Source organism: Syngnathus leptorhynchus, chromosome 9 (genome assembly GCF_054491065.1).
Source record: "Syngnathus leptorhynchus isolate UIUO chromosome 9, UIUO_Slep, whole genome shotgun sequence".
NCBI classification, from domain to species: Eukaryota; Metazoa; Chordata; class Actinopteri; order Syngnathiformes; family Syngnathidae; genus Syngnathus; species Syngnathus leptorhynchus.
The window spans coordinates 14126352-14150810 of NC_141203.1; the positions used below are offsets into that span (position 1 = coordinate 14126352).

Consider the following 24459-nt stretch of genomic DNA (forward strand, 5'->3'; position numbering starts at 1 on the left):
CCGCATACTTGCGTCTGTTATCCGCGATAAAACTCTCTTTGAAAGAGCGTGACCGTGCACCAAGAAGCGTTTGCGGAAACATTGTTCTGAGTGATGCGTGCGAATGATCGACCATCCCCACGTGACTCACTTGGGACTTGTTGCTCACCTTTAACTGCAAGTTGCTTTTCACGGTAAGTGTTGACCTTCATGCGAATGGACTGGTAAAGCTGTCCAGTGAAGGAGATGGAGGACTTTGAGACGCCTCCCTCTGATGTCATCTCGCAGGTGTACTCTCCCTGGTCGCTGTCGGTCAAGTCGTGTATCAGGAGACTGCAGGAACCTTCGGAGTACTGCATCTTAAAGCGACTGCTCTTGGAAAGTCGTCGACCGTTGCAATACCACGACACGTCCTTGACGCTGCTCTCGCAAACACAAGACATCTTGACGGAGTCTTCATAGGCCACAGCTGCCAGCTGACTCACGATTTTGGGTGGCTTGGGGGTTGGAGACTCATCAGCTGGCGGTGACAGGACCCTCTTTGAGGACATCGCAGGAGGTGGAGACTTTGTTCTGGTCGGAGATTTGACTGCCTCAGGCTCAGGGGACTTTACAGCCCTCGGTGACTTGATTCCAGATGGTTCTGGGGACTTGATGCCTTTAGGTGTTTTCATCTCTGCAGGTTCAGGTGATTTGATGCTCCGGGACATTTTAGGTTCCTCAGCTTCAGGTGACTTGACTGGTGGCGGTGACTTAGGTCCTGGTTCAGGAGATTTAACACCCCCAGGAGACTTAATTCCCTGTGGTTCAGGTGATTTGATCCCAGGAACTGGTGACTTCACACTCGATGTCTTCCCAGCAGGCGTTGGAGACTTGACAGCCGGTACTGGTGACTTCACCCTGGGTATTGGTGATTTCACCGAGGGCTCGGGGGACTTGACGCCGGGTTCTGGTGTCTTCACACTAGGTTCGGGGGACTTGACTCTGGATGCTGGTGACTTCACACTGGATTTTGAGGGCTCAGGGTGCTTCACATCTGGCTCTGGAGACTTAACACTTGGTGCTGCTGGTGCCTTCACAATAGGTTCAGGGGATTTGACGCCAGGTGCGGCTGACTTCACACTCGGTTCAGGAGACTTGATGCCAGGTGGCAGTGACTTCACCCTAGGTTCAGGAGACTTGAAACTAGGTGGCGGTGACTTCACCCTAGGTTCAGGAGACTTGAGGCTAGCCGCCGGTGACTTCACACTCGGAACAGGGGAAGTCACAGACGGCGACGGTGATGTGACCGAAGGCTTCGGTGACTTCACACTGGGTTCTGGGGACTTGATGCCCTTGACCTCTTTGGGAACGGCCCTGCGGATGGTCAAGGTGAATTGAGCCTCTTGTCGTCCCGCCGAGTTCTCTATGATGACTGTATAACTGCCCTCATCAGAGGATGTGACAGAAGAGACCTCCAGGTTGGACTTGTACTGCGAGGTGGTGACTTGAACACGGTGGGAGGAAACAATGGTTTTTCCCTCGTGCATCCAGGTCACAGAAGGCGCGGGCGCACCATCAATATCGCAGGAAAAGCGGGCTGTCTCACCCGCGGCAAGGGTCACAGACTGTGGCTTGGTGAGGAATCTAGCCGCGATAGTCGGCGTCGCTTTTTGGGCAGAAAACTGCTCGGACGAAGCAGCGTACTTTGACTTGGTTCCGGCCGCTGTGTGTTTTTCAGAAAGGGCAAACTTGTCAGAGGAGTAGGAAGAGGCAGATGACAAGTATTCAGTAGAGGCGTACTTGACGGATGCGCCGTAGCGCTCAGCAGACGAGTACCTCTCAGAAGATGCCCCGCCGTCATACCTTTCTCGAGTGATGTCTTCGCGTGTCTCAGATAACTTAGTCTTGCTTTCTTCCACTGCAAAGTGGCTTTCAGATTCATAGCCAGTTTTGAAGCGGGACGAGCTGTAGTGATCAAGTCGAGTCATTTCGGGGACGATAGATTTAGGAACTTCCTCATCCTTGCGGCGAGAAGAGAAAGTGGTGTAGGCACCTCCTGCCACATCCAGGGTGGCGTAGTCCGAGGCTTCGCCTCTGGCGTTGGAACAGAAGCAGCGGTATGTACCGCTGTCCTCCTCCTGGCAATCCAGGATGGTGATGGTCAGAACTCCGCTCAGGTTGCTAAAGATGTATTTGCTGCTGGTTTCGCAGATTTCGTTTCCGTTGTGAAACCACTTGACCTGGGCCTCCGGCTTGGCTTGGATGTTCAGAGTGAATTTGGTGTCCTGGCCTAGTGGCACGCGGTGAGAGCGCATCCTGACGGTCACGCGGGGCCCGTGGTCCAGGCTGAAAGGCGACTGACTCACAACCTGGTACGTCCTTTCAGACTTCAGAGCTGCCTTTCTCGCCTCGTAGCGGGACATGATGTCAAAGCGGGCAGAGCGCTCAAACCGAGATGTGGAACGGGACGATCTCTCAACAGACCTGACGGGGCTCGGAGAGCGAGGACGAGTTCTCTCTGGCGTTGGAGACCTCCTCTCTACAAGCTCGGTCTCTGCCTCCGCCGCAAGTCTCACGCGAGCCGGTCGGATCAACTCGGAGACCGGGCGCATCAGCTCAATGTAGGTGGGGGACAGTGAGCGCCTCCTTCTCATGTACTGAGAAACAGTCCGCTTTTTCTTTGTCTCCGCAATCTCCAAAGCGTCCCGTCGTATCTCTCGAGACCTCTCTTCGCGCTGCACCGCGCGTCGTTCGATGCGAACCGGACTGACCGCAGGGGAGGCAGAAAAGCCAAGCTCCAGTTCATCCTCCAGCATCATCTTCTCCTCCTCTGTCCTTCTGGAGGACAGATAGTCATCAGCAGCGCTGATCAGCAACTCCTCGTCACTCAAGTCACCCAAAGATCGTCTCCTGGATCTGAACGAAACGGCAGACTCGGGAGACGGTGAGCGGCGGGCAGGTCTGACAATCTCCAAGTCATCTAAAGTCATTTTTGGAATTCGCCATCTTGGCCTGTACTGGTCCGTGATCCTGGGGAGCGGCACGACGTAGAACTGCTCCCACCTGGACAGGCGAATTCGCCTTTGTCGCTTTTGCACAAACCTTTCACTTCTCTCTGAAACCAGATACTGCTCTCTCAATTTGCGATACCACTTCATGTCAGAGAGTGCGACAAATTGCTTAATAACTTGGTCCTCATCCAGAGCTCGGCGGTCATGAATGGCAGGTTCGGGAATCTCATAGGGCATGAAAATCCTTCTCTCGTCTTCTAGTTTCCTGGTCTCCGACTTTACCACAGTGATGTCGAACTCGCCCTCGACGTTCTTGGTGCTGAAGGCAGGCTTGTACATCTCGGCGGCAAATTTCAGAGCCTCTTGTGCCGTTGGATTCAGCGGCACAATCTCCTCTGTGGCAACAATCTTCTGAGCCATTTTGTTGGTCTTTTCAATCTGCTTCTGGACATATCTGTATTTCTCCTCCTCACTCTTGTACTCTCTTCTGGTATACGTGAGGCGGTCCACACTCAGGATCGCCTGGCAACTCACAGAGCCGGCGCAGTTGGTGGCGGTCACTCTGTAGATACCGGAGTCCTCAATCAGTGTCTCCCTGATGCACAGAACATGGTGGTCAGTGTCCTCTTGGATGACAATTATCTTTGGACCCAGCTGGAGAGAATGGCCATCCTTCTCCCATTTCAGGGAAGGAGTTGGGATTCCAGACACTCTAATATCAAAGCGGACGCTCTCCCCTTCTGTGCATTCGACATTGGCCAGCAGGCGCTTGAACGTGGGCCTCATACTTTCCTCTGTCACGGGATGTGGTGTCACGGTGAGACGGGCTTTGCAGCTGTCTTCTCCAAACTTGTTGTGGGCCATGACCGTGTATTCGGCGTCGTCGCTCGTGTCAAGATTGTGGACAATCAGCTGGTACAGACCCTTGTCGCTCAGGAAAGTGTACTTGGGGTCACCGTCGGCGGGTGAGATTCTTTCGCCGTTCTTCAACCACGTGACACGAGGATCGGGGTGCACGGTAATGGTGACGCCAAAGCGCACGTCTTCGCCAATGTAAGCGGTGCGGTTGTACAGTGGCAGCGTGAACTCCGGTGGCCTGTAGAGGATTCTGGTCTTGTCAATCCTCCTTCTTAGTTTCTTGATGGAACGACTCACATAGTGCTCCCTGATGCTTCTGACTGTCTCGACAAAGAGCTCACCATACGCACTATCCTCGCCGTCGTCAGTCAACACCTTGCACCTGTAGACGCCGTCATCGCTCTCTTCAATGTCCTTCACATATATGCTGGCAAAACCGTTGTGGTACGTGATCTCGTACTTGGAGCTTGAGTGTAACTGGCGGCTGCCAAAGTACCACGTCACCTGTGTACTTTGGTCAAAGTTGGCAATGCTGCAAGTGAACCTAACGTGGCCACCTTCCTCGGCAGAGGCGTGCATGACGGGGCCGGCGCGGAGACCGTGATATTCGCTGGCCATCTTCACTTTGCCTACAAACAACCCTCTCTGGTTCTTGAAGGCGCCGCCGTAGGCGACACGAGCTGCCGAGACAATCGTGTCAGTCCTCTTCACCACAGAATGGTAATACCTCCTGTGTCTCAAAGTCCGGATGACCTTCCTGCTGACGTGCTCCATCTTCATCTTCAGCCACGGGTGCTCCAATGCCTCATGGGCGGTCATACGGAGCTTCCTGTCCTTGACGAGAAGTCTGTCCACAAAATCCATAGCCTCTAAACTGATGTCCCTAAATGAGTCAGCGTCAAAGACATATTCACAGGCGCAGATGTTCTCAACCGTTTGTGTGACAGATTCCGCTGCAAACGGATTGACGCCACTCAGCAGCACGTAGGCAAGCACACCGACGGACCACATGTCAGTGGCTGTGGTGACCAAATCGTGACGGTGGACCTCAGGGGCGCAGTACTCTGGGGCTGAGAAGAACATTCGAATGTTTTCACCTGGCGCCAGCGAGCGAGCCTGACCCATATCGATGATCTTGACAACCTTGCTTTTCCTTGTGGCGTAGACAATGTTGTCTGGGCGGATATCAAAGTGGCCAAAGTTGTTGCTGTGCATAAACCTGAGAGCCGAGCAGACCTGTCTGAGATAGAGGACAATCTCCTGCTCGGTGAGCTCAAAGTTGCTTGTTCCAAGGCGCTCGAAGATGTCAACTCCAGAAATAAATTCAAAGATGAGGACAATCTCCTCCATACTTTCAAAATACTCGTGCAGGTAGATTACGTTCTTATGCCTTGCTACATTCAAGGCCTCAATTTCCCTAAGAACCAGCTCACGGTCAGTTCCTTTGACCTTGATGAACTTGGCCATGAAGGTCTTCTTGGTTGCAATCTCCACACACCGGTGGACCACTCCAAATTGACAACGAGCCAACTCCTCCGAAATGGTGTACTTGGAGTGGAGCTCCTTGATCTTGAATGAGTGAGCTTCTTCTTTGGTTGTCTCTCTGCTTTCGTCCACTTCCTCATCATAGTTCCTGATCACAGACTTGTCCTCCTTTGTGGTGATGGGCTCCGTTGGTGCAGAGGGAGAACTCAAGCCAAACTGGTTTTCTGCAATAACGCGGAACTGATATTTGGCCTTGCCAAAGATGTTGAGGATGGTGATGCTGCAGTCAGCAGTCTGTCCGGCGCGAATCCACCTGTCCGCAGAGGTGGGACACTTCTCCACAATGTAACTGATTATGTCACTCCCGCCATCGCTGGCAGGGGGCTCCCAGGCCAGCGTAATGGAGTCTCGGGAGATGTTGCTGACCACCAGTCCTTTGGGAGCTTCGGGAATATCTGCTATGCTCACCTCGATGGTCTGTTTGTCCGTTCCGAACCTGTTTTTGGCAGTGATGCTATAGTAGCCCGTGTCCTTCTGCTGCACTCCCTTCTGGAAGACCAGCGATGTAAAGGAGCGAGTGGCGATGATCTGGTGATAGGGAGAGTTGGAGAGGATCTCCTGGCCCTTCTGCCAGGTAATTGCTGGTTCGGGCTTTCCTGAGATGGGGATTTTGATGGTGATGTGCTCACCCCGAACAGCGCGGACTGCTCCCATTCCTTGGAGCTCCTTTGGCAGGTGAATCTTGGCAGGAACTGCAATTACCACAGACACACATAGCACGGCTCAATCTCAAAGCGATCACCATTGAAAGGATCGTTCCGGCTAGTTATCGGCGAGTCGCGCTGTCTACCTTCCACATCCAAGTTTGCTGTGGTGGAGATGGAGCCAGCAGAGTTGGTCGCTCTGACTTGATAGACTGTGGCGTCACTCTCCTCAGCGGCAGTGATAACCAGTTGGTAGTAACCGCCCTTGAACTCAAGGGCTTTGATTTTGGTTCCGTCAGCCTGGATTTCCTTTCCACTTCGGTACCACTTGACTACAGGCTTGGGATGTCCCACCACCTGCACATAGGTGGCAAAAGAATATGAACTTACGATGATAACTGCAAGATGTACAAGGTATGCATTGTCAAAAGATATAGAGATAAGAACCTTGGTAACAAAGGTGGCATTGGCATGGTATTTGACAGTCATGTCTCGGATCTCCTCCCTGAAGCTGGGAGCACGCAGAGACTGGTCGGACTTGGGCACAATGGGCTCTGAGGTTTCGCTCCAGTCACTCTCTCCACCCATATTCTCGCACTTGACACGGAACTCATACTCAAAGCCTTCAATTAGGCCTGTGACCTCGAAGCTGGTCTCCACAATCTTCTTAGTGGTGACTGACATCCACTTGTTCTGCTTCTTCTCACGCTTTTCCAGATAGTAGGCAGATACTTTAGCGCCACCGTCACTGCTTGGTGGCTTCCAGCTGACGACGCACGAGTCCTCGGAGGAGCTGACGATGAAGGGTTGCTGTGGTATGCCAGGTTTTTCTGAGGACCACAGAAAGGACCATCAAAGCGGAATCAAAGACAAATATCTTTCTTCTTTGTAGCTACGCGACTCACCGAATGGACTCTTGATGATGACCACTGAGGGAATCTCCAGAGGCTCGCTGACACCGTACTGGTTCTGAGCAGAAACTCGGAAGTAGTATCCGGCACTCTCCACAAGGTTGGGTACGCGGCACGTGGTTCCAGAGACAGAAGAGGACACGAGGTTCCACACTTCTCCCTCCTTGGCCATGCGTTTCTCCACAATGTAGTTGGTGATCATGGCGCCACCGTCATCTTTGGGAGCCTTCCACCCAATAATGACGACGCTCTTCAACAGAGCTTCAACCACCACCGGGCCCTCCGGGATGGACGGCTTATCTGGGTACGTCGGAATGGGCACTTTTAGACTTTCAGCAATGGCGATGAAATGACACACACATATCATATCTTAAAGTCATACATAGCTTTACCTTGAATTTCTACCCGCAATACTGTATCAACGGTGCCAAACTTGTTGCTCAGCTGCACTTTGTAACGGCCGGCGTTAGTCTTCCTTTGGACGTTCCTCACCACCAGGTGGGTGTAGCTCTCCGTGTTCTCAATAATCACTTTCTCGGACGAGTTCAGAGGCTTCTTGTCATAGAACCACATAATCTGGGGAATGGGGCGGCCGATGTAGACCACGTGGAGGCGGAGACTGGTGCCAGCTCCGGCATAATATTTCTCCTTCAGCGGGAAGCCGGGGTGCAGCTGAGGTGCAGCCTGTAGCAGCAGTTTGCCGCTGGTCTCCATCTCCCCGGCTTCATTGATGGCCCTGCAGGTGTACAGGCCCTCGTCTTCCTGGTCGTCTGTCATGATGCTAAGGGAGTGGTTGCGGCCATCTGAGCTCATCTTGTACTTGCGACTCTGAATCAGCTCTTTGCCATAGCGGTACCACTTGATCTCTGGCAGAGGTCTGCCGATAATGCCGCAGGACAGCGTGCCAGACTCTCCGAGTTTGGTTGTGACATCCGCGATGTCTTCCTTCAAAGCCGGAGCCTCGCCAACTGCAGAACATCAGTCAGAGTCAATTTCAAGAAGTACATTTGACAATGTAAGCAGTGAGATGAACTCCATAACCGTCACTCACCGCTCAACTTGGTTTTGATGCCCATGGGCGTGCGCCTAGGCCTGCTGAGTCCGGCTTCGTTCTCGGCCAAGATTCTGAACTCGTACTCCGTGGCTTCCATCAGGCCCCCCATGGTAAACTGGCGGTCCTTGGAACGCTCTTTGTTGCACTTCTTCCAGGCGCTTTCGCCGGACTGCCTGTACTCGATCCAGTACCCCAAGATTTCCTTCCCCCCATCAAAGTCGGGCCGTAACCAATGGATGGTAATGCAGTCTTTGGTTACGGATATGACGTCGATCTCTCCCGGTTGGCTTGGTTTGTCTGGGGAGAAGATATCAATGAGTGTGTCGATTGGCAACAACAATACACAATCAATCAATATTAATATTAATATTAATTGATTCGCTCCCGGGCACCACCGTGGGACATTTACACACCGAATGGATCTTTGCAGACCACCGACTCAGATGCAGGGCCCGGCTCACTCTGCCCGACGTCATTCTGTGCCACAATTCGGAACATGTACTCCGCATCGGGGATGAGGCCGGTGATGTTGTACATGGTGGTTGTGATGTGAGTCTTGTTGTGGCGGACCCACTTCTCCGTGGAAACCTCCCTCCTCTCAACAAAGTATCCTGTGACACGTGAGCCACCGTCGTCCCGGGGCCGGGCCCATGATAGAGAGACTGAGGACTTGGCCACCTCCATGATCTCTGGAGGATTGCTGGGGGGTTCCGGTGGGCCTTTAGATAAATAAGAGTGAGACAAAAGCTTATAAGAGAGTTTGGATAGCCATACGTGCTTTCAATAAAGAAAAACTGCACTGAGGGTGAGGGTGGACAGTCCCCGTTTGCCACACAACCAACAACGAGTAGAAACGGGGAGCGATGAGGTCATTATTTCCCATATTTCACAAGACAAAAAGAAAAGAAATATCAACCAAGAGACCATTTTAAACTTGGCAAACTCCTAAATCAAGGCACCTTCAAGTCACGTTACCACTTGATATTCTCGGTACTCACAGAGAGGTGTCTTTGCTGTGACAGGCTCCTCGGACTTCAGAGAGCGGCTGGCACCAAACTGGTTCTCAGCAGAGACCCTAAAGTGGTACTGCATATTCTCTTTCAGGCCTTTGACCACCAGGGAGTTCTCTGTGACCCGAGCGTCCACCGTATACCAAGCAGCCTTGGGGACTTCGCGTCTCTCCACGATATATCCGAGGAGGTCGGAGCCTCCGTCGTCAGACGGGGGCCGCCAGCTGACTCGGACCGATCTGGCCTGAATATCGTCGAACTCCAGAGGGCCCTCCGGGACATCGGGACGCCCGATGACCTTCACCTGGAGATAGGCAGACATCCGCACAAGATTAAAAAGAATATAAGATGGTTGCAGTTCACAGGACTTGACCTTACCTTGATGTACACGGCTTTCCTGCCACATTTGTTCTCCAACAGCAGGTCGTAAGTACCCGTGTCATCTTTGTGAGCCTCTTTGATGACAAGCTCCGTTATGTCATCGTTGACAGCGATCATGGCCCGGTGGGAGATGTCGCGTCCATCCTTGGTCCACTTGCACGTAGGAATGGGTTTACCAGTGAAGGGCACCGACAGGCAGATGACTCCTCCTTGCCGCACCACGTAGCCCTCCTCATATCTACTGTCCAGCTTGTATTCAGGATAATCTAAGGAAGACACAGAGGAGATTTGTGTGGGATAGAATGTGGCAAACGATGTAGTACACTGTAAAAATAATGATCAAATGAATTTATCTTACTGAGCATCTCCTGGACTTTGATAACCCCAGAAATTTCTGCGGCTTCCCCAGTGCCACCAGCATTGCAGGCGATGACTCTGAACTTGTATTCTGCACCTTGCGGCATGTGTGTGAGGGTATACTCGCACATTTTGGTGGATGTGGTGTTGCACAGGGTCCACTCCACCTGGTCCACCTTTTGCATCTCAACAAAGTAACCGGTGACCGCAGAGCCACCCTCCTCTACAGGAGGCAACCAGGCCAGAGACACAGAAGTTCTGGTGGTATCTGTGACTTTGGGATGAACTGGAGGACCCGGTGGCGCTATTTTCACAACAATATACATAGGGTCGGTGAGATTCACTTATTCACAAGTACAAGTGTGTAGGTTTATCATGTACCTATGGGATCCATGGCAACAGTGATGGCAGAGGTCTCGCTGGGTTTGCCGGTTCCTCTGGAGTTAATGGCTGTGATGCGGTATTCGTACTCCAGGCCTTCGATCAGACCAGAAGAGCGGTACCTGGTCATGGTCACTGGGTTTTTGTTGATCCTCAGCCATCGGTCAGAACGAGGCTCCTTGCGCTCAATGATATAACCGGTGATGGTGGAGCCACCGTTGTCCTCCGGCGGATGCCAAGTGAGGGTCATGCCCTCGTGACTGACGTCGAGTACCTGTGGTCTGGTCGGAGGTCCAGGGATGGCTGCGCAAGTCAACCGCAGACAAATTAGGAGGGCAAATCATAGGCAAATCAAACCTTGCTGCGGTGCCTCCAAGGCCTTGTCAGTTTGTGCACTCACTTTTGGCACTCTTAGATTCCACCACTTGCGACTGGAGGAAGCCACCAACACCGAAGCGGTTCATGGCGGCAACACGGAACACATACTCGATTCCCTCAGAAAGTCGGGTAAACTTGAAGCACGGTCGGGTCACCGATTCTGAGACTGTGATCCAGCCGGGGCGGTGAGCATCGCGCTGTTCTACTACATATCCGCTGATGTTAGCGCCGCCGTCCTTCTCTGGAGGTTGCCAGCTGACTGTCACTGATTGGCCATCAAGTTCGACGATCTTCATGGGGCCCATCGGTATGCCGGGTTTGTCTGAAATAGCATATGAAGAGAGGGGTCCAGATCCTCACACCGCAAATACTCAAACGTCACGTTGGTGTCGATTTGGAGTTTCTGCCAGCCTACCTAGGATGACCACTTTAATAACTTCAGTTGCCACACCGATGGCGTTTTTGACCTCAAGCATGTAGTCTCCTGTGTCGTCGATAGTGGTCTCACGGATGACCAGACGGCTGTATTTGCCATTGCTTTCTGTTTTGATGCGCTCCAGGCTGTCTTTTAACTGAACACCGCCAAAGAACCAGGAGCAGATAGGCTGCGGTTTGGCCATAATTGGCAAGTTGAGATCGATGGGTTTACCACGGGGGACGTAGACAATCCTCTGAGGAATGCTGGTCATGTCGATCTTTGGCATGACTGGAGGCAAACACAGAGGTGGGTGGATGCGTCATGTGAAACGATAACGGTGGGGGATCATTTTACAGCTGTGAAGGTTTGCATCTCTTGGCGGACATACCTTTGACTTCCTGTATGGTGACGGGGGTGACGATGTCCACGGCCTCACCGCTTCCTCTGCTGTTGCAAGCTCGGATTCTGAAAAAGTACTGGTCGTTCTCCGTGAGAGACTCGATAGTGTACTGGGAGATGGAGGCCTTGACGGTGACCACTGTAGTCCACCTGTCTGTTGACACCCTGCAGGCTTCAATAATGTAGCCCGTCAGCCTGCTGCCACCTTCATGCATGGGTTTGTCCCATCGCAGAGTGACTGAAGACTTTGTGACATCAGTGACCTGGAGGCTCTGAGGCACCGATGGCACTTCGCACACCAGGACAGCCTCAGCTGTCTCGCAGGGCTGCCCGACGCCATAGATATTCTCTGGTAGTACTCTAAAGAAGTAGTGCGCACCCTCTTCCAGGCCAGTGATCCTGAACAGGGTCTTTCGACACTCTGTGGTGACAGTCTTGTAAGACTTCATGCTGGCTTCTCGTTTCTCGATGATATAGTTGCTGATGTGAGCGCCGCCGTCAATAGTTGGGACGTCCCAGGTGATGACAACTGACTCCTTGGTATAGTCCTTCACTTTCACAGAAGCTGGAGGACCAGGAGTGTCTGCAGGGGATGAATAGATAGAGTGAAATTCGACCCCACTTTTTAAGCTGCATTCCAAGAATCTTTGGGTGTTCACCTACCATAGACTTTGACCAGGATGGTTGCAGACTTCTTGCCTGAGGGGTTCTCTGCCTCCACTACGTATTTCCCAGAGTCGTAGCGGTCAACCTTCTCCACAATCAGCATAGTGTAGCTGTCAGTGGTCTCCAGGAAGCCGCGGCTCTGCAGCTCCACGCCCGTCTTCCTCCAGGACACAACCGGTGTTGGTCGTCCGCCAACAGTCACAAAAAGTCGCAAAGTTCCTCCAGCACGAAGACAAACAGTCTTCTTCAGGTCCTCGTCCAATTCCAGGTCAGGCATTTCTGCGAGTAGGCGGTGTCATCAGAGCCAGACAGAATCAAGAACAATGTCCTCTGGGCAAGACTTACCAATTCTCTCCAGGGGCTCGATTTCAGTGCTGGGTTCGCTAAACTCTCCGGTGCCGTTGCTGTTGACAGCTGCCACCCTGAATCGGTATTTCTTATTGGCGACCAGACCGCCGGCCAGATACTCATTGGTCTTGAGAGCCTTGGCTGTGGCGCGATACCACTGCTCAGAACCCTCCTCTAGGATTTCCAACACATAGCCGGTGACATCCGAGCCACCGTCGTACATGGGTCTGGTCCAAGTCATGCTGATGCTGTGCTTTGTTGTGTCTGTGATGCGAGGCATTGATGGGGGAGCTGGGGTGTCTACAAGGGGATGCAAGCAAAAGTTAGGATGCTGTTCAAAATGCACCTCAGACGGAGGTGATCAGGGGTGTCTCCCTCAAGGACACTTTAACCTCTGGCTCGGGAGATGACCACCACGCTCACTCGGATTTTCCGCCAGTACTCAGGTTTACTCTCACATTTGTTAGTTGTATTGAAAACTCGACATTGTCCTTAGGTGGGAATGCTCATTTGTCTAGACTCGATATACCCTACGTGTTCTCCCAGTGGCAGTCAAGGTTGTAATGCAAAGTGCTATCGAAATTAGATAGCAGGACTGACTGAATGACATACGCTATATGTACAAAAATAATACATCCTTGTTGAGTATACTTCAAAATTAAAATATGTTTCTACGTATAAATGAATCAAAGCTGAAGCCTGTCCAATTGAGCCTTGCACCCTTCGATCTGTCCTATGTGTGACTTGGAAAACAAAGTTTGGTGTAGATCCACAAACAAAGAGAGTCTCACAGCTGGGATCTTTGAGGAGGATGTATGGCGAGGCATCGCTGGGCTGGCTATCTCCCGCCGCATTGACGGCCGTCACACGGAATTGGTATTCGCTTCCTTCCAGCAGGCTCGTGATCTTGAGGCGCGTGTCGTAGATGGTGTACGTCTTATTGACCCGCGTCCACCTGGTTTGCAAAAGGGGAGCCAGCATGTGTCAGGAGCACGGCGAGAACATAGACGACGGGCAGAGGCAAAATACAAAGAACGGGATTTAAAAAAGCAAGACCTAATGACCTAATTTGACAAGAGACAATCTAATCTGACAATTGACTAGGAAACTTAGACGTGGCAACGTAAATTACGTAAAGTACCATCAAAACCCGTGGCAAAACGAGTGAAGTCATACTATTCAAACCCTTCCGATGATGTTTTTCTTTTGAAACCGAACGTAATCACGAGCAGTCATAAATCATCCTTCCAGATTGAAGTGTGTGTTGGTCAAACCTGGTGCTATTCTTCTCCCGTTTGTCGACGAGGTAAGTTTTGATCTCGCTGCCTCCGTCACTCTCTGGCTTCATCCACTCGATAATGACGTGTTCCTTGCCCACGGCCGTGGCTTCTGGTGTGCCCGGTGGGGATGGAAAAGCTGGAGTAGAGACAAAAAAGACACAAAAATGAACTCTAACTTGCACGACTCCACTTGACCTGTGTCATTATTTATTTATTTATTTATTTATTTATTTATTTATTTATTTATTCCTTTTACTGACCGACTGATTGATTGATTGACGTCGATTGGAACCTTCTTGAAAATAGACTTGAAATGTCCTTATGATGTACATACTGTTTGTGTCTTAGCCTAAGCCTGAAGGGACGAAACCTATTTCTGCTGCCCTAAAACCACGTTAACCGTGTGCATGTGTGTGCTAAAAAATGACTTTGCATACACTTACTGTAAGCATTCCTGGCTATGACCGGCTCAGATTCCAGTGGAACACCAGGTCCATACTTGTTGACTCCCCGCACTCGGAAGACGTACTCGTTGCCCTTAATCAGCCGGGTGCTGACACAGGACAAGCTCTTGCATTCGGTCTCCATGATGACCCAGTTGAGACGACTGGTCTCACGGCGCTCTACAACGTAATGGCTGACAATGTCACCGCCGTCTTCCAGGGGGATCTTCCAGGACACGGTGCACTTCTCCTCCGTCACTCTGCTTATCACGATTTTATCAGCTGGGGGCCCAGGAGTGTCTGTGAGACACCAAAAGGTTGTCAGTTCAGAATGTCTGTCACCTTTCTATGATTGTGCAAGCACTTCGCGCAGATTCTTAAGTGGTGACTTTCTATTTTGATGGCTTGTTTCGGAATGCACAAGTCAAAATTTGTGGCACACCTTCCGCAAAAAAAAACAACCCAACAACAACCCTAGTTACGTTAAAGGTTTAGCCGACTGACCCAGGACTTTAACGGTGACAGCCGCCGTCTTGATTCCATTGACGTTCTTGACGGTCAGAGTGTATCTGCCTGTGTCAAATCTGTCACAGTTCTTAATGACAGCCATTGCTCTTGTGCTTGTGTAGGTCAGCGAGTACTTCTCGCCCAGATCCATGATCTTGTCGCCCTTGGACCAGTAAACGGTGGGTTCTGGTTTACCACCCACCGCACCATCCAGGACGAGATCGGAGCCGGCGTTGACAACAATGGTCTCGCCAGTCAGCTTGCTGTCCAGCTCTGCTCGAGGAGGAGCTGAAGGTGGAGAAAGGCAGTTTTTGTTAGAATCTGCTTCCAAGTCAGGGCCAACTGTAACTGAAAGAAAAGAAATGAGAACAAACATGACGTTCTCAATTGTAGAGCTTACAGTATTCGTCCTTGCAGGTCACGGGTCCAGTGGATACGGAGGGAGCACTGTGGACCCCAGCAGCATTCTTGGCAATGATGCGATATTCAAAGGTTTCTCCCTCTCCCAGGTTGGTGACGGTGAAGTAGTTCTCCGTGATGGTGGCATAGTTGCACTTGAGCCAGCGGTTCTCGTCCCACTCATCAGTGCTGTAGACTTTCCTCTCCACCACATAGCCGACAAGCTTGCTGCCGCCGTCGTTCTCGGGCACGGTCCAGCACAATGACACGGAAGAGCGAGTGATGTCTGTCACCTGAGGGTGACCGGGAGGATCTGAGGAGAGTAGGATGAGAACTTTTAATCACACACATTTTTGAACCCCAGGGTCTTTACGATGGAATTTAGGACCCTTGATCGTAGCCATCATTGAGCACGTGCAGACATAGGGCTGGACTTACTAAAGCTTTGCATGTGTAAAAAAGACAGGCTGCTACTCACCGACGGGGTTGAGCGCCACCACTGGTCTTGAGGCCTCACTGGCCTTGCTGATTCCGGCGACGTTCATGGCGTAGACTCTAAACTGGTACTCGAGACCCTCAATCAGGCTGGACACCTTGTAGTGGCAATCCAGACAGGGTAGCTTGTTCTCCCTCACCCACAGAATGGTATTACGCTCTTTCTTCTCAATCCAGTAACCAGTCACCATGCTGCCACCATCGGCATAGGGCACATCCCATTTAATGCTGATGGCATTGGCGGAGACAGTCACCACATCCGGACGGGTTGGAGGACTTGGAGGAACTACGGGAGTTCATCAGAGGAAATCATAATTTTACCCAAAAAAGCCCTGAACATTTGAGGTAACGCGTGAAGCACGATCAAAACGTACCGAAAGGATGTTCAATGATCACGGCTGCAGACTCGATGGACTTGCTGACTCCAAACTTGTTCTCAGCACAAACCCTGAAAGTGTACTCCATGTACTTAGTCAGATGAGTGACCTTGATGGTAGTTCTCTTCACGCTGGAATTGACCACTTGCCAGGAGGCCGAGCCAGACTCGCGCTTCTCAACAATATAGTTAGTGATTTCTGTGCCGCCATCGTCAGAGGACTCGGACCAGGACAACGAGCAGGACTCAGAGGATACACCGGAAACCACCAGAGGGCCTGTGGGAGGGCTGGGTCTTCCGACCACCATCACAGTCACAGTAAAGGTTTTGGCTCCGGCAGCATTCTCCAGAGTCAGGTAGTATTTGCCGCTGTCACTTCTCTTGCTATCTTTCACCACCAGAGTGGTTCTCTCTTTGGTGGTCTTGATGGAAACTCTGTCCGTCTCGCTCAATTTCATCTCTTCCAGCCTCCAGGTGACTTTAGGTGCCGGCCTGCCGCTAATGGGAATGTCAACGGTGAAGGTATTGGAGGTCTTGCAGGTGATGAGTTGGTTGGTGATGCCGCTGAGATCGGCGGTGGGTTCAATCCGAGGCTCTTTGATGAGCACCGAAGTTAAGGTCGCCTGAGGCTCACCGATGCCCGCGTCGTTCTTGGCCTTGACTCTGAATTCATACTCTGTATCTTCAATCAGACCTTCCACCAGCATCTTAAGGGACTTGGTCTCCCCTGCGACAGACCAGAACTGTTTGTCCTCAGCTCTGAACTCCACGATGTAACCTCTGATGTGGCTGCCACCGTCATGTTCAGGCTTGAGCCACACCAGTGAGGCCGTAGAACTGCTCGTGTCAATAACATCTACTCTCTTTGGCGGAGCGGGTTCTTCGGTCGCCACGATGGGGTCGTTCATCTCGTGAGGTTCCCCCTGGCCGTACTGGTTAACAGCAATGACTCTGAAGAGGTATGACACCCCGATGTCCAGACCGGTTATTCTGATCATCTGCCGGGTGCACTTGGTGCTGACCTCTTGCCACGTGAGGCGGCTGGCCTCGCGTCTGTCCACAATATAGTGTTGGATTCGCGAGCCGCCGTCGTTGCTCGGGGCATCCCACATCATGGTCAATGCTCCGCGTGTGACATCCTTGAAGGTGAAGGCACCTGGAGGTCCGGGCGTGTCCAGCACTTTGACAGTAAATGTAATGGACTTGCGCCCGCTGTTGTTTTCCAGGGAGAGCGTGTACTTGCCAGCCTCGTAGCGCGTGCAGCCCTCGACAGTGAGAGTCGAGTGGGAATCTGTGCTCTTAATATCGGCCATCGCTGGCAGTTCGCTATCCACTCGGGACCAGGTGATCAGAGGAGTCGGTTTGCCCCGGAAAGCCACGTGAAGGGAGAGGGTGCCACCATTTTTCACCGTATGCGTCTGCTTGAAGTTGGCATCGATGTCGAACTCGGGCGATGTTAGCCTGTCGAGAGCCTGCACGGCGCTGGGCATCACTGACGATTCACCTTCCCCAGATCCGTTCACAGCGCTGACCCTGAACTTGTAAAGCTCACCGGCAACCAGGCCCTTGGCAGTGTACCGCTTGTGGAAGCAAATCTGGGTATTTACTCGATGCCACTCTTCGAGGCTGGCCTTGCACATGTCAATATTGTAGCCAATGATTGGGAGGCCGCCGTCAAAGACTGGCTTGGTCCATTCCAGGGTGACAGAGGATTTGGTGGAGTCAATAACCTGATGGAGACAGAGCAGAGTAGAGCACAGTTACTCAACCACTTGGGCTTTCATCATGCCGAGATCTAAAGTCTGAAGCTGACTCTGATTCAAAATTTTGCTGTCTCTATGCCAACCTACCTTGATTAGTGTTGGGGCACTGGGAGCACTGGTAGGCTCTCTGCATTTGAAGAGCCTGGATGTGCCGCTGGCCGGTCCGACACCGGCGCCGTTCTCCGCCATGACACGGAACTCGTACTCATTGCCCTCAGTAAGGTTGGTGACTCTATGCCTGAGCTCGGTGATGGGCCTTTTTGCAGAAACCTTCACCCAGCGCAGACTCTTCTTCTCACGTCGCTCCAAGATATAGTGTTTGATCTCATTGCCGCCGTCTGACCTCGGCCTGGTCCAGCACACGGTGATGCTGTTGCCGGTGACGTGTGTAGAATCCGGGGTACCGGGTGCCTCAGGCACAGCTGTGCACAAGAACAGACATTAAAACATGAGGCTAAGATGAGGAACAGACATTACAACACAACAATTCTTACTGAATTGCATCTGAGCAATGAAGGGAACAGAGTCCAGTGGTTTGCCAACACCAAACTTGTTGACAGCAGAGATTCTAAACTGGTACTCGTTGCCTTTGATGAGGTTGGTGGCGCTGAACGAGCAGGCTTCGCATTTGGAGGTGACCAAAGCCCAGGAAAGCCGGGACGTCTCCCTCTTCTCGACGACGTAGTGTGTGATGGCGGCGCAACCGTCATTTTCCGGGGGATTCCACCACACTGAGCACCTTTCGGCCGTGATGCCAGTGAAACGGATGGGACCCTCAACTGGTCCAGGGGTATCTGAAAAGACAAGGGATGGTAAACGCTCCAAATACGCACATTTGGTCGTCAAGGAGCGACGGTGTGAGAATGCAGCAACCTTGGACTCTGACGTTGACGTCGGCTTTCTTGGCACCGGAGCTGTTCTTGGCCTCCACAGTGTAGACACCACGGTGGTTCCTGTTTGCATCGCGAACAAACAGGCCGCTGGTACCGATACCAGTGGTAATCTCCATGTCCGTCGTAGTCCTCTTGTCGATTTCTTTTCCATCCTTGTACCACACAACTTGCGGTACTGGACGACCGGTGATGTTGCAGCTCAACTTGACATTCTCTCCGGCTCTCAGCGTCAGCACCTGGTCTGGGGACCATTCGATCTCAGGAGAGACTACAAACCGAAAAGAAGACTTGTTAGCATTTGTAATGGAAAAAGCATTTTTTTTCAATTTTAGAATGCATACTGCTCTCATCCTTGGTCGTGATGTATCCAGAGGAGTTGGACGGGGGGCTAATGGTGCCCACAGCATTGCGGGCGATCACCCTAAATTCAAATCTGTCTCCAGCAGACAGACCGGTCACTGTAAATTGTGTCTCACTGATGTCAGTGAAATTGCACCGCAGCCATTTCCCCCTGCCCTGGCGCCTCTCCACGCTGTAGGCCACAATCTTGCTACCTCCGTCTCGCTTGGGGATATCCCACGTCAAAGTGACCGAGTCTCGGGTCACGTCGATGCAGGTCGGGGTGCCAGGCGGATCTAAAGATTTGTCAAATCAAACGTTGCTTCATCTAACAGATACTACATACGATTATAAACAGACCGGTCACAGGTACTCACCGACAGGGGCGATAGCGAGTGCGTGCTTGCTCTGCTCGCTAACCGGGCTGAGTCCGGCATTGTTTTCTGCATAGACTCTGAAGGAGTACTCGAGACCCTCCAAAAGACTGATGATCCTGTACTCTGTGTTGGAGATGATGGTGGAATTTACCTTCTGCCACAGGAGACTATTTCTGTCTTTTTTCTCAACGTGGTAGCCAAGAATGGGCGACCCTCCATCAAACTCTGGCGCTTCCCAGCGAATGCTCATGCCATCACTGGTTACGTTGTAGGCCACTGGCCTTCCAGGAGCACCTGGAGGTTTGTATTGATGCTCTGCAAGGACCTCTGTGGAGATGAGTGACTCACTGACACCGTATTTGTTCTCTGCACGGACTCTGAACTGGTACACAGTTCCCTTCACCAGGTTTGGTATCTTGAAGGATGTCCTGACCACACTTGAGCAGACCATCTTCCAGATGGCATGGGAAGTCTCACGCTTCTCCACACTGTAGCAGGTAATCTCGCCGCCTCCGTTCTCTTTTGGCTCATTCCAAGAGATGATGATAGTTTCGGCCTTGATCTCGTCAAAGTGGATGGGGCCAACTGGCACAGAGGGGGGCCCGAGGACGGTCACCTCGATGTCAAAGTAGTTCTTTACAGCTCTGTTGTCCAGAACCAAAGTATACTGGCCTGCGTGCTCCTTCTTGGCATCTCTGACTGTAACCGCTGTCTTGTTGTCAGTGGTCCTGAAGCGGACATTTTCGCTTTCCTTAAGAGGCAAATTGTCTTTCAGCCAACTGATGGCAGGCCTGGGTTTTCCCTTGAAGGGCAGCTCAATGTGGATGTTCTGACCCACACGAACGGCCAGCTCTCCGTTGGGGTAGTCACTGAGGCAGGCCTCGGGGGAAATGACAAAGTCCATCACCGTGATTGGGCCGATCTGTGAGAAATCACTGGTGCCCTTCTCATTCTTTGCATAGACCCTGAAATTCATCTCCGAATCCTTTTCCAGCTCTGTCACCTCGCATGTGCAGCGCTTACAAGTTGTAGCTAAAGTCCAGCTGACATTGTTCTCGTTTCTCTTCTCGATGACGTACTCAGAGATGTGGCTGCCACCGTCATGGTCGGGTTTGGTCCACTGCAGAGTGACGGAGGTCTTTGTGGAGTCAAGCACAACCAGGTCTTTAACTGCACCGGGGGTCTCAGTGGGTCTGACAGGCTCCAAGGTCTCGCAGGTGTCACCCACACCAAACTCATTTTCCGCCGACACCCGGAAGAAGTATGCGATGTCCTCCTCCAGGCCTGACACCTTATAGCTTGTATTGGGACACTGGTCCGTGACCATCTGGTATGCTTTCATGGTGGAGCCCTTCTTCTCGACAATGTATTTAGTGACAGGGGAGCCGCCATCAATGAGGGGAGCCTCCCAACTCAGCGTCAAATTACCTCTGGACACATTCTTAATCATCAGTTTTTGACAGGTGGACGGACTGTCTTGCACCTTCAGGGAAACAGTTAGGATCTTGGGCTCACCCACGCCATTCTCAATCTCCAGCATGTACTTGCCAGAGTCATCGCGAGTGACCTTGGGAATTAGAAGGGTGGTAGCGCGCTCGGTACTGGTGATGGTGTAGCGGGTGTCGGCGGCGATGTTGCGTTCCCCGTGGCGCCAGGTGACGCCCGGGGTAGGACGTCCCTTCAGCGGAATAAACACCTCCACGTCACGCCCTGCTCGGGCCATATAGTGGGTGGTCATGGGAACATCCAAGTCAACGTCAGCCTCCTCTGTCAAAAGAGAAATTTCACACAGACGTCAGAAGAAGCAACTTTGTACCTCTCGGCAGTTTTGCGTTTGTGAGGTTACAAACCCAAGATATCCTTGGCTTGCACAGGCTGGTACATCTTGATATCCTCTCCTTTGCCCTTGCAATTGACTGCAGAAACTCTGAAGAAGTAGTAGGTTGCTGGTTTGAGGTGAGAAACCACATGCTCGCAGGTCTTAACTTGCGGGTTGACTGTCGCCCATTCTCGCTCCTCTGAGTTCATTTGCTCCAGGAAATAATGCGTGATCTCACTGCCACCATCATACACAGGCTTCTCCCATCCGAGAGTGATAGAGGTCTTGGTTGAGTCCACCACACGCAATTTGGATGGCTCGCCAGGGAGATCTGAAGGTAGACACCAGGGGTCTATCAGCTGTGGTACGGGAAAGGCGGCGTGTCGGAATAAGTGCAAAAGTGTACCGATAGGATCGTAGGCCTTGTACAATTCGGAGGCCTCTGAGTAGTTTCCTGCTCCTGCCTTGTTGACAGCGCATACTCGGTACTGGTACTCGTTGTTCTCCACAAGCCCGCTGACCTTCTGCCTAGTGTCTCTGATTGTGCCTTTCACCACCTGCGCAATAAACCGCAACCGGCCATTATTATCATTAGCTTTGCAGCCGCTACCAGTGACGAGAAGACTCGCGGCGCCAAAACCATCCACGAACCAACCTTGAACCACTGAAGACTCTTCTTTTCCCTTTTCTCCAGGTAGTAACCGTCGATGTCGCTGCCTCCATCCAGAGCTGGTCTCTCCCAAAGTACCGTCATGGTTGACTTGGTGATCATGGAGACATGAGGCTTCGATGGCTCGCTGGGAGGACCTGTTGAAATGAACGAGCCATCAATCAGTTGATAACTGGCTGAGATGCCAATCCATGCGTCGTTTATTGCGTAGTTTCTACCAAAAGCGTTCTTGGCAACGATGGGCGCCGATTCCAGAGGGTCACCGACGCCATACTTGTTGATACCACGGACTCTGAATACGTATTCGTTGCCCTGGATGAGTCTGGGCACGTTAACGATGCAGTCGACAAGTTTCTCCGAGATGATGGACCACATAACTCTGCTAGTCTCCCTTTTTTCCACAAGGTAGTGCGTTACCATGGCACCACCCTCGTCACAAGGAGGAGACCACATGATGGTGACGTTGTCAGCGGTCACCTTCTTGAACTGGATCTCTCCAGCGGGGGGACCTGGCCTGTCTGTAAGTGGCAATCATAGGATATATTGCTATTGGGACCTCAAATAATGATCTTTGAACAAGAAACAAATATGCAAATTGATTTCAAGTACCTTGGATGAGCAATCTGACAACCGCACAGGCTGAACCCAAGGAGTTCTTCAGCCTGACCTCATAGGTACCAGAGTTTAGGCGCGAGGTGTCCCTCAGGTACAAACTTGTGGACTCAAAGGTGTGTTTGAAGGACAATTGGGCACTGGGTTTGAGTTCTCGTCCATCCTTCAGCCATTCGATGGTGGGAGCAGGCTTGGCAATGATGTTAAACTCGAGTTGGACATCCGAGCCTGCGCTGTGTTTCAACTCGTTCAAGTACTCTGCTGGTATTTCTATTTCTGGAGCACCTAGAGGAGGAGAAATAAATACTTCCGATGAGAAAACCCGCACTCACCAGTTGAACATGTTAAATGTGCTTTTACGTACCAAAGGTGTCAACGCATGTGGCAGGTCCAGCTGTCATGGAAGGATTGCTCACCGAGCCTACGGCGTTCTTCGCCATGACTCTGAACTCATAGGTCTGATCTTTAGTCAGGCCAGTCACAGTGTAGCGTGTATCTTTGATGTTGGTTAGGTTTGCCTTGATCCACCTGCCATTGACTCCTTCTCTCTTTTCCACCAAGTAGCCTGTGATCTGGGATCCCCCATCAAAGTTGGGCACCTGCCAGGCCAGGCTAATGGAGTTTTTGGTGACATCGCTAATGCGTAAATCGGTGGGTGGTTCTGCAGGGAACAGATGACACTGATAAGACCACAGCAAGTACAAAAAGCGTCCAAAGGAGCCGGGTTGCCGGCACCGGGACTCACCACAGGCGTCAATTGCCAGCACTGCATCGGAAACCTTGCTGAATTCACTGATTCCAGCGGCGTTCTCTGCCGCCACCTTGAACTCATAAATGAGTCCGGCGTGAATGCTTGTGACCTTAAAGTGGGTGGCCCGGATGATCATTCTGTTGACTCTTTGCCACAGGATGCTGTTCCTGTCTTTCATCTGGAGATGGTAGCCAAAGACTTGACTGCCTCCGTCTGACTTGGGCTCCTTCCAGGCTACAGTGATGGTCTCCCTGGTCACACCGGTGATCTCCGGAGTGGATGGCGCTTCAGGCAAGGCTGCGGGAAGACAACGAGTTATGAGTGTGGTGTCATGGTCACACGTGACAGACATCAAAGGGCCAAAATGAAACAATCAACAGCCCAGACTACATACTGTAAGGCAGGCGAACGGAAACAGCCGGTGAGTCAATGTGCTCACTGACTCCATATCTGTTCTCGGCTCTAATCCTGAACTGGTACTCCAGGCCGGTTGTAAGCTTCTGGATCTTGATGGTACAGCGAGCCACAGCAGAGGAGACGTCTGTCCAGCTGGCCGTGGTTGTCTCCCTCTTCTGGACGATGTAGTTTGTGATGGCGCTGCCACCCTCATAAGAAGGCGGGAGCCACTTCAGACTCACGCTGTCCTCCGTGATGTCAAACAGCTCCACGGGTCCCAGCGGAACACTGGGCCTGTCCAGAACCACAATGTGGACAAAGGACTTGGTGGTGCCACTCGAGTTGGAAGCGAGGATATCGTAACGGCCAGCGTCTCCTGCGACGCTCTCACGGAGCGTGATCCTAATGCTGTCGGGAGTGACCTCGGAGTTGAACCTCATAGTTGACTTAAGTATCACATTGTCCTTGGAGAGGGACACCTTGGGCAGTGGCCTGCCTGTCAACGGAATCTCACATTTGAGGGTGGAGCCAGCTCTGACATACACTGTGTTGTGGGGGAAGTCCTTCATCACGACCTCAGGAGATTCTTTGGGAAATGAGGAGAGAGAATTGGAACACTGAATTTGATGTCTGAGGAAACTGAAGAATCTCTCGGCTTTGGTGAAATACATGAAAATATGCTTGATTCGATAATAACTGTCACCATAACTTACCGTGTTGGTCTCTGACCAACACCGGGGTGATCATTTCTTTGACATCACTGAATCCAGCATGGTTCTCAGCTCGGACTCTGAAGAAGTACTCGACTTTCTCCCTCAGACCAGACACTGTGTACTGCAAGGACTTGGTTACGCCGCACTTGACCCACTTCTCCTGGCCTTTCTCCAACGCTTCCACTAAATATCCTGTAATTCTGCTGCCTCCGCTCTGCTCTGGTTTGACCCAAGCCAGGGTTACGCTTTCCTTGGTCACATCAGTAACAGCAAGCTTTGCCGGTGGGCTTGGTTTTTCTGGAGG

General features: G+C 51.8%; 1 protein-coding gene across 1 annotated transcript in view; it reads right to left on the reverse strand.

The window, feature by feature from the left end:
* The window catches only part of ttn.2 (titin, tandem duplicate 2), a 160289-nt gene that overhangs the window by 1968 nt on the left and 133862 nt on the right, over window positions 1-24459 (reverse strand). The window contains exons 214-250 of the mRNA XM_085919768.1: window positions 24156-24452; window positions 23441-24028; window positions 23041-23343; window positions 22660-22956; window positions 22293-22580; window positions 21902-22201; window positions 21669-21820; window positions 21420-21570; window positions 21045-21344; window positions 19195-20961; window positions 18820-19113; window positions 18459-18746; window positions 18080-18379; window positions 17673-18007; window positions 15821-17552; window positions 15430-15732; window positions 14953-15264; window positions 14550-14840; window positions 14046-14345; window positions 13597-13738; window positions 13114-13277; window positions 12320-12622; window positions 11972-12253; window positions 11298-11891; window positions 10907-11197; window positions 10514-10813; window positions 10114-10416; window positions 9734-10036; window positions 9373-9641; window positions 8983-9298; window positions 8398-8703; window positions 7982-8281; window positions 7323-7898; window positions 6925-7230; window positions 6467-6849; window positions 6166-6376; window positions 149-6067 (exon numbers count right to left, since the gene is read on the reverse strand). Of these exons, the coding sequence (XP_085775894.1) occupies window positions 149-6067; window positions 6166-6376; window positions 6467-6849; window positions 6925-7230; window positions 7323-7898; window positions 7982-8281; window positions 8398-8703; window positions 8983-9298; window positions 9373-9641; window positions 9734-10036; window positions 10114-10416; window positions 10514-10813; window positions 10907-11197; window positions 11298-11891; window positions 11972-12253; window positions 12320-12622; window positions 13114-13277; window positions 13597-13738; window positions 14046-14345; window positions 14550-14840; window positions 14953-15264; window positions 15430-15732; window positions 15821-17552; window positions 17673-18007; window positions 18080-18379; window positions 18459-18746; window positions 18820-19113; window positions 19195-20961; window positions 21045-21344; window positions 21420-21570; window positions 21669-21820; window positions 21902-22201; window positions 22293-22580; window positions 22660-22956; window positions 23041-23343; window positions 23441-24028; window positions 24156-24452 (19866 nt within the window). The remainder of the gene's footprint in view (window positions 1-148; window positions 6068-6165; window positions 6377-6466; window positions 6850-6924; window positions 7231-7322; window positions 7899-7981; window positions 8282-8397; window positions 8704-8982; window positions 9299-9372; window positions 9642-9733; window positions 10037-10113; window positions 10417-10513; window positions 10814-10906; window positions 11198-11297; window positions 11892-11971; window positions 12254-12319; window positions 12623-13113; window positions 13278-13596; window positions 13739-14045; window positions 14346-14549; window positions 14841-14952; window positions 15265-15429; window positions 15733-15820; window positions 17553-17672; window positions 18008-18079; window positions 18380-18458; window positions 18747-18819; window positions 19114-19194; window positions 20962-21044; window positions 21345-21419; window positions 21571-21668; window positions 21821-21901; window positions 22202-22292; window positions 22581-22659; window positions 22957-23040; window positions 23344-23440; window positions 24029-24155; window positions 24453-24459) is intronic.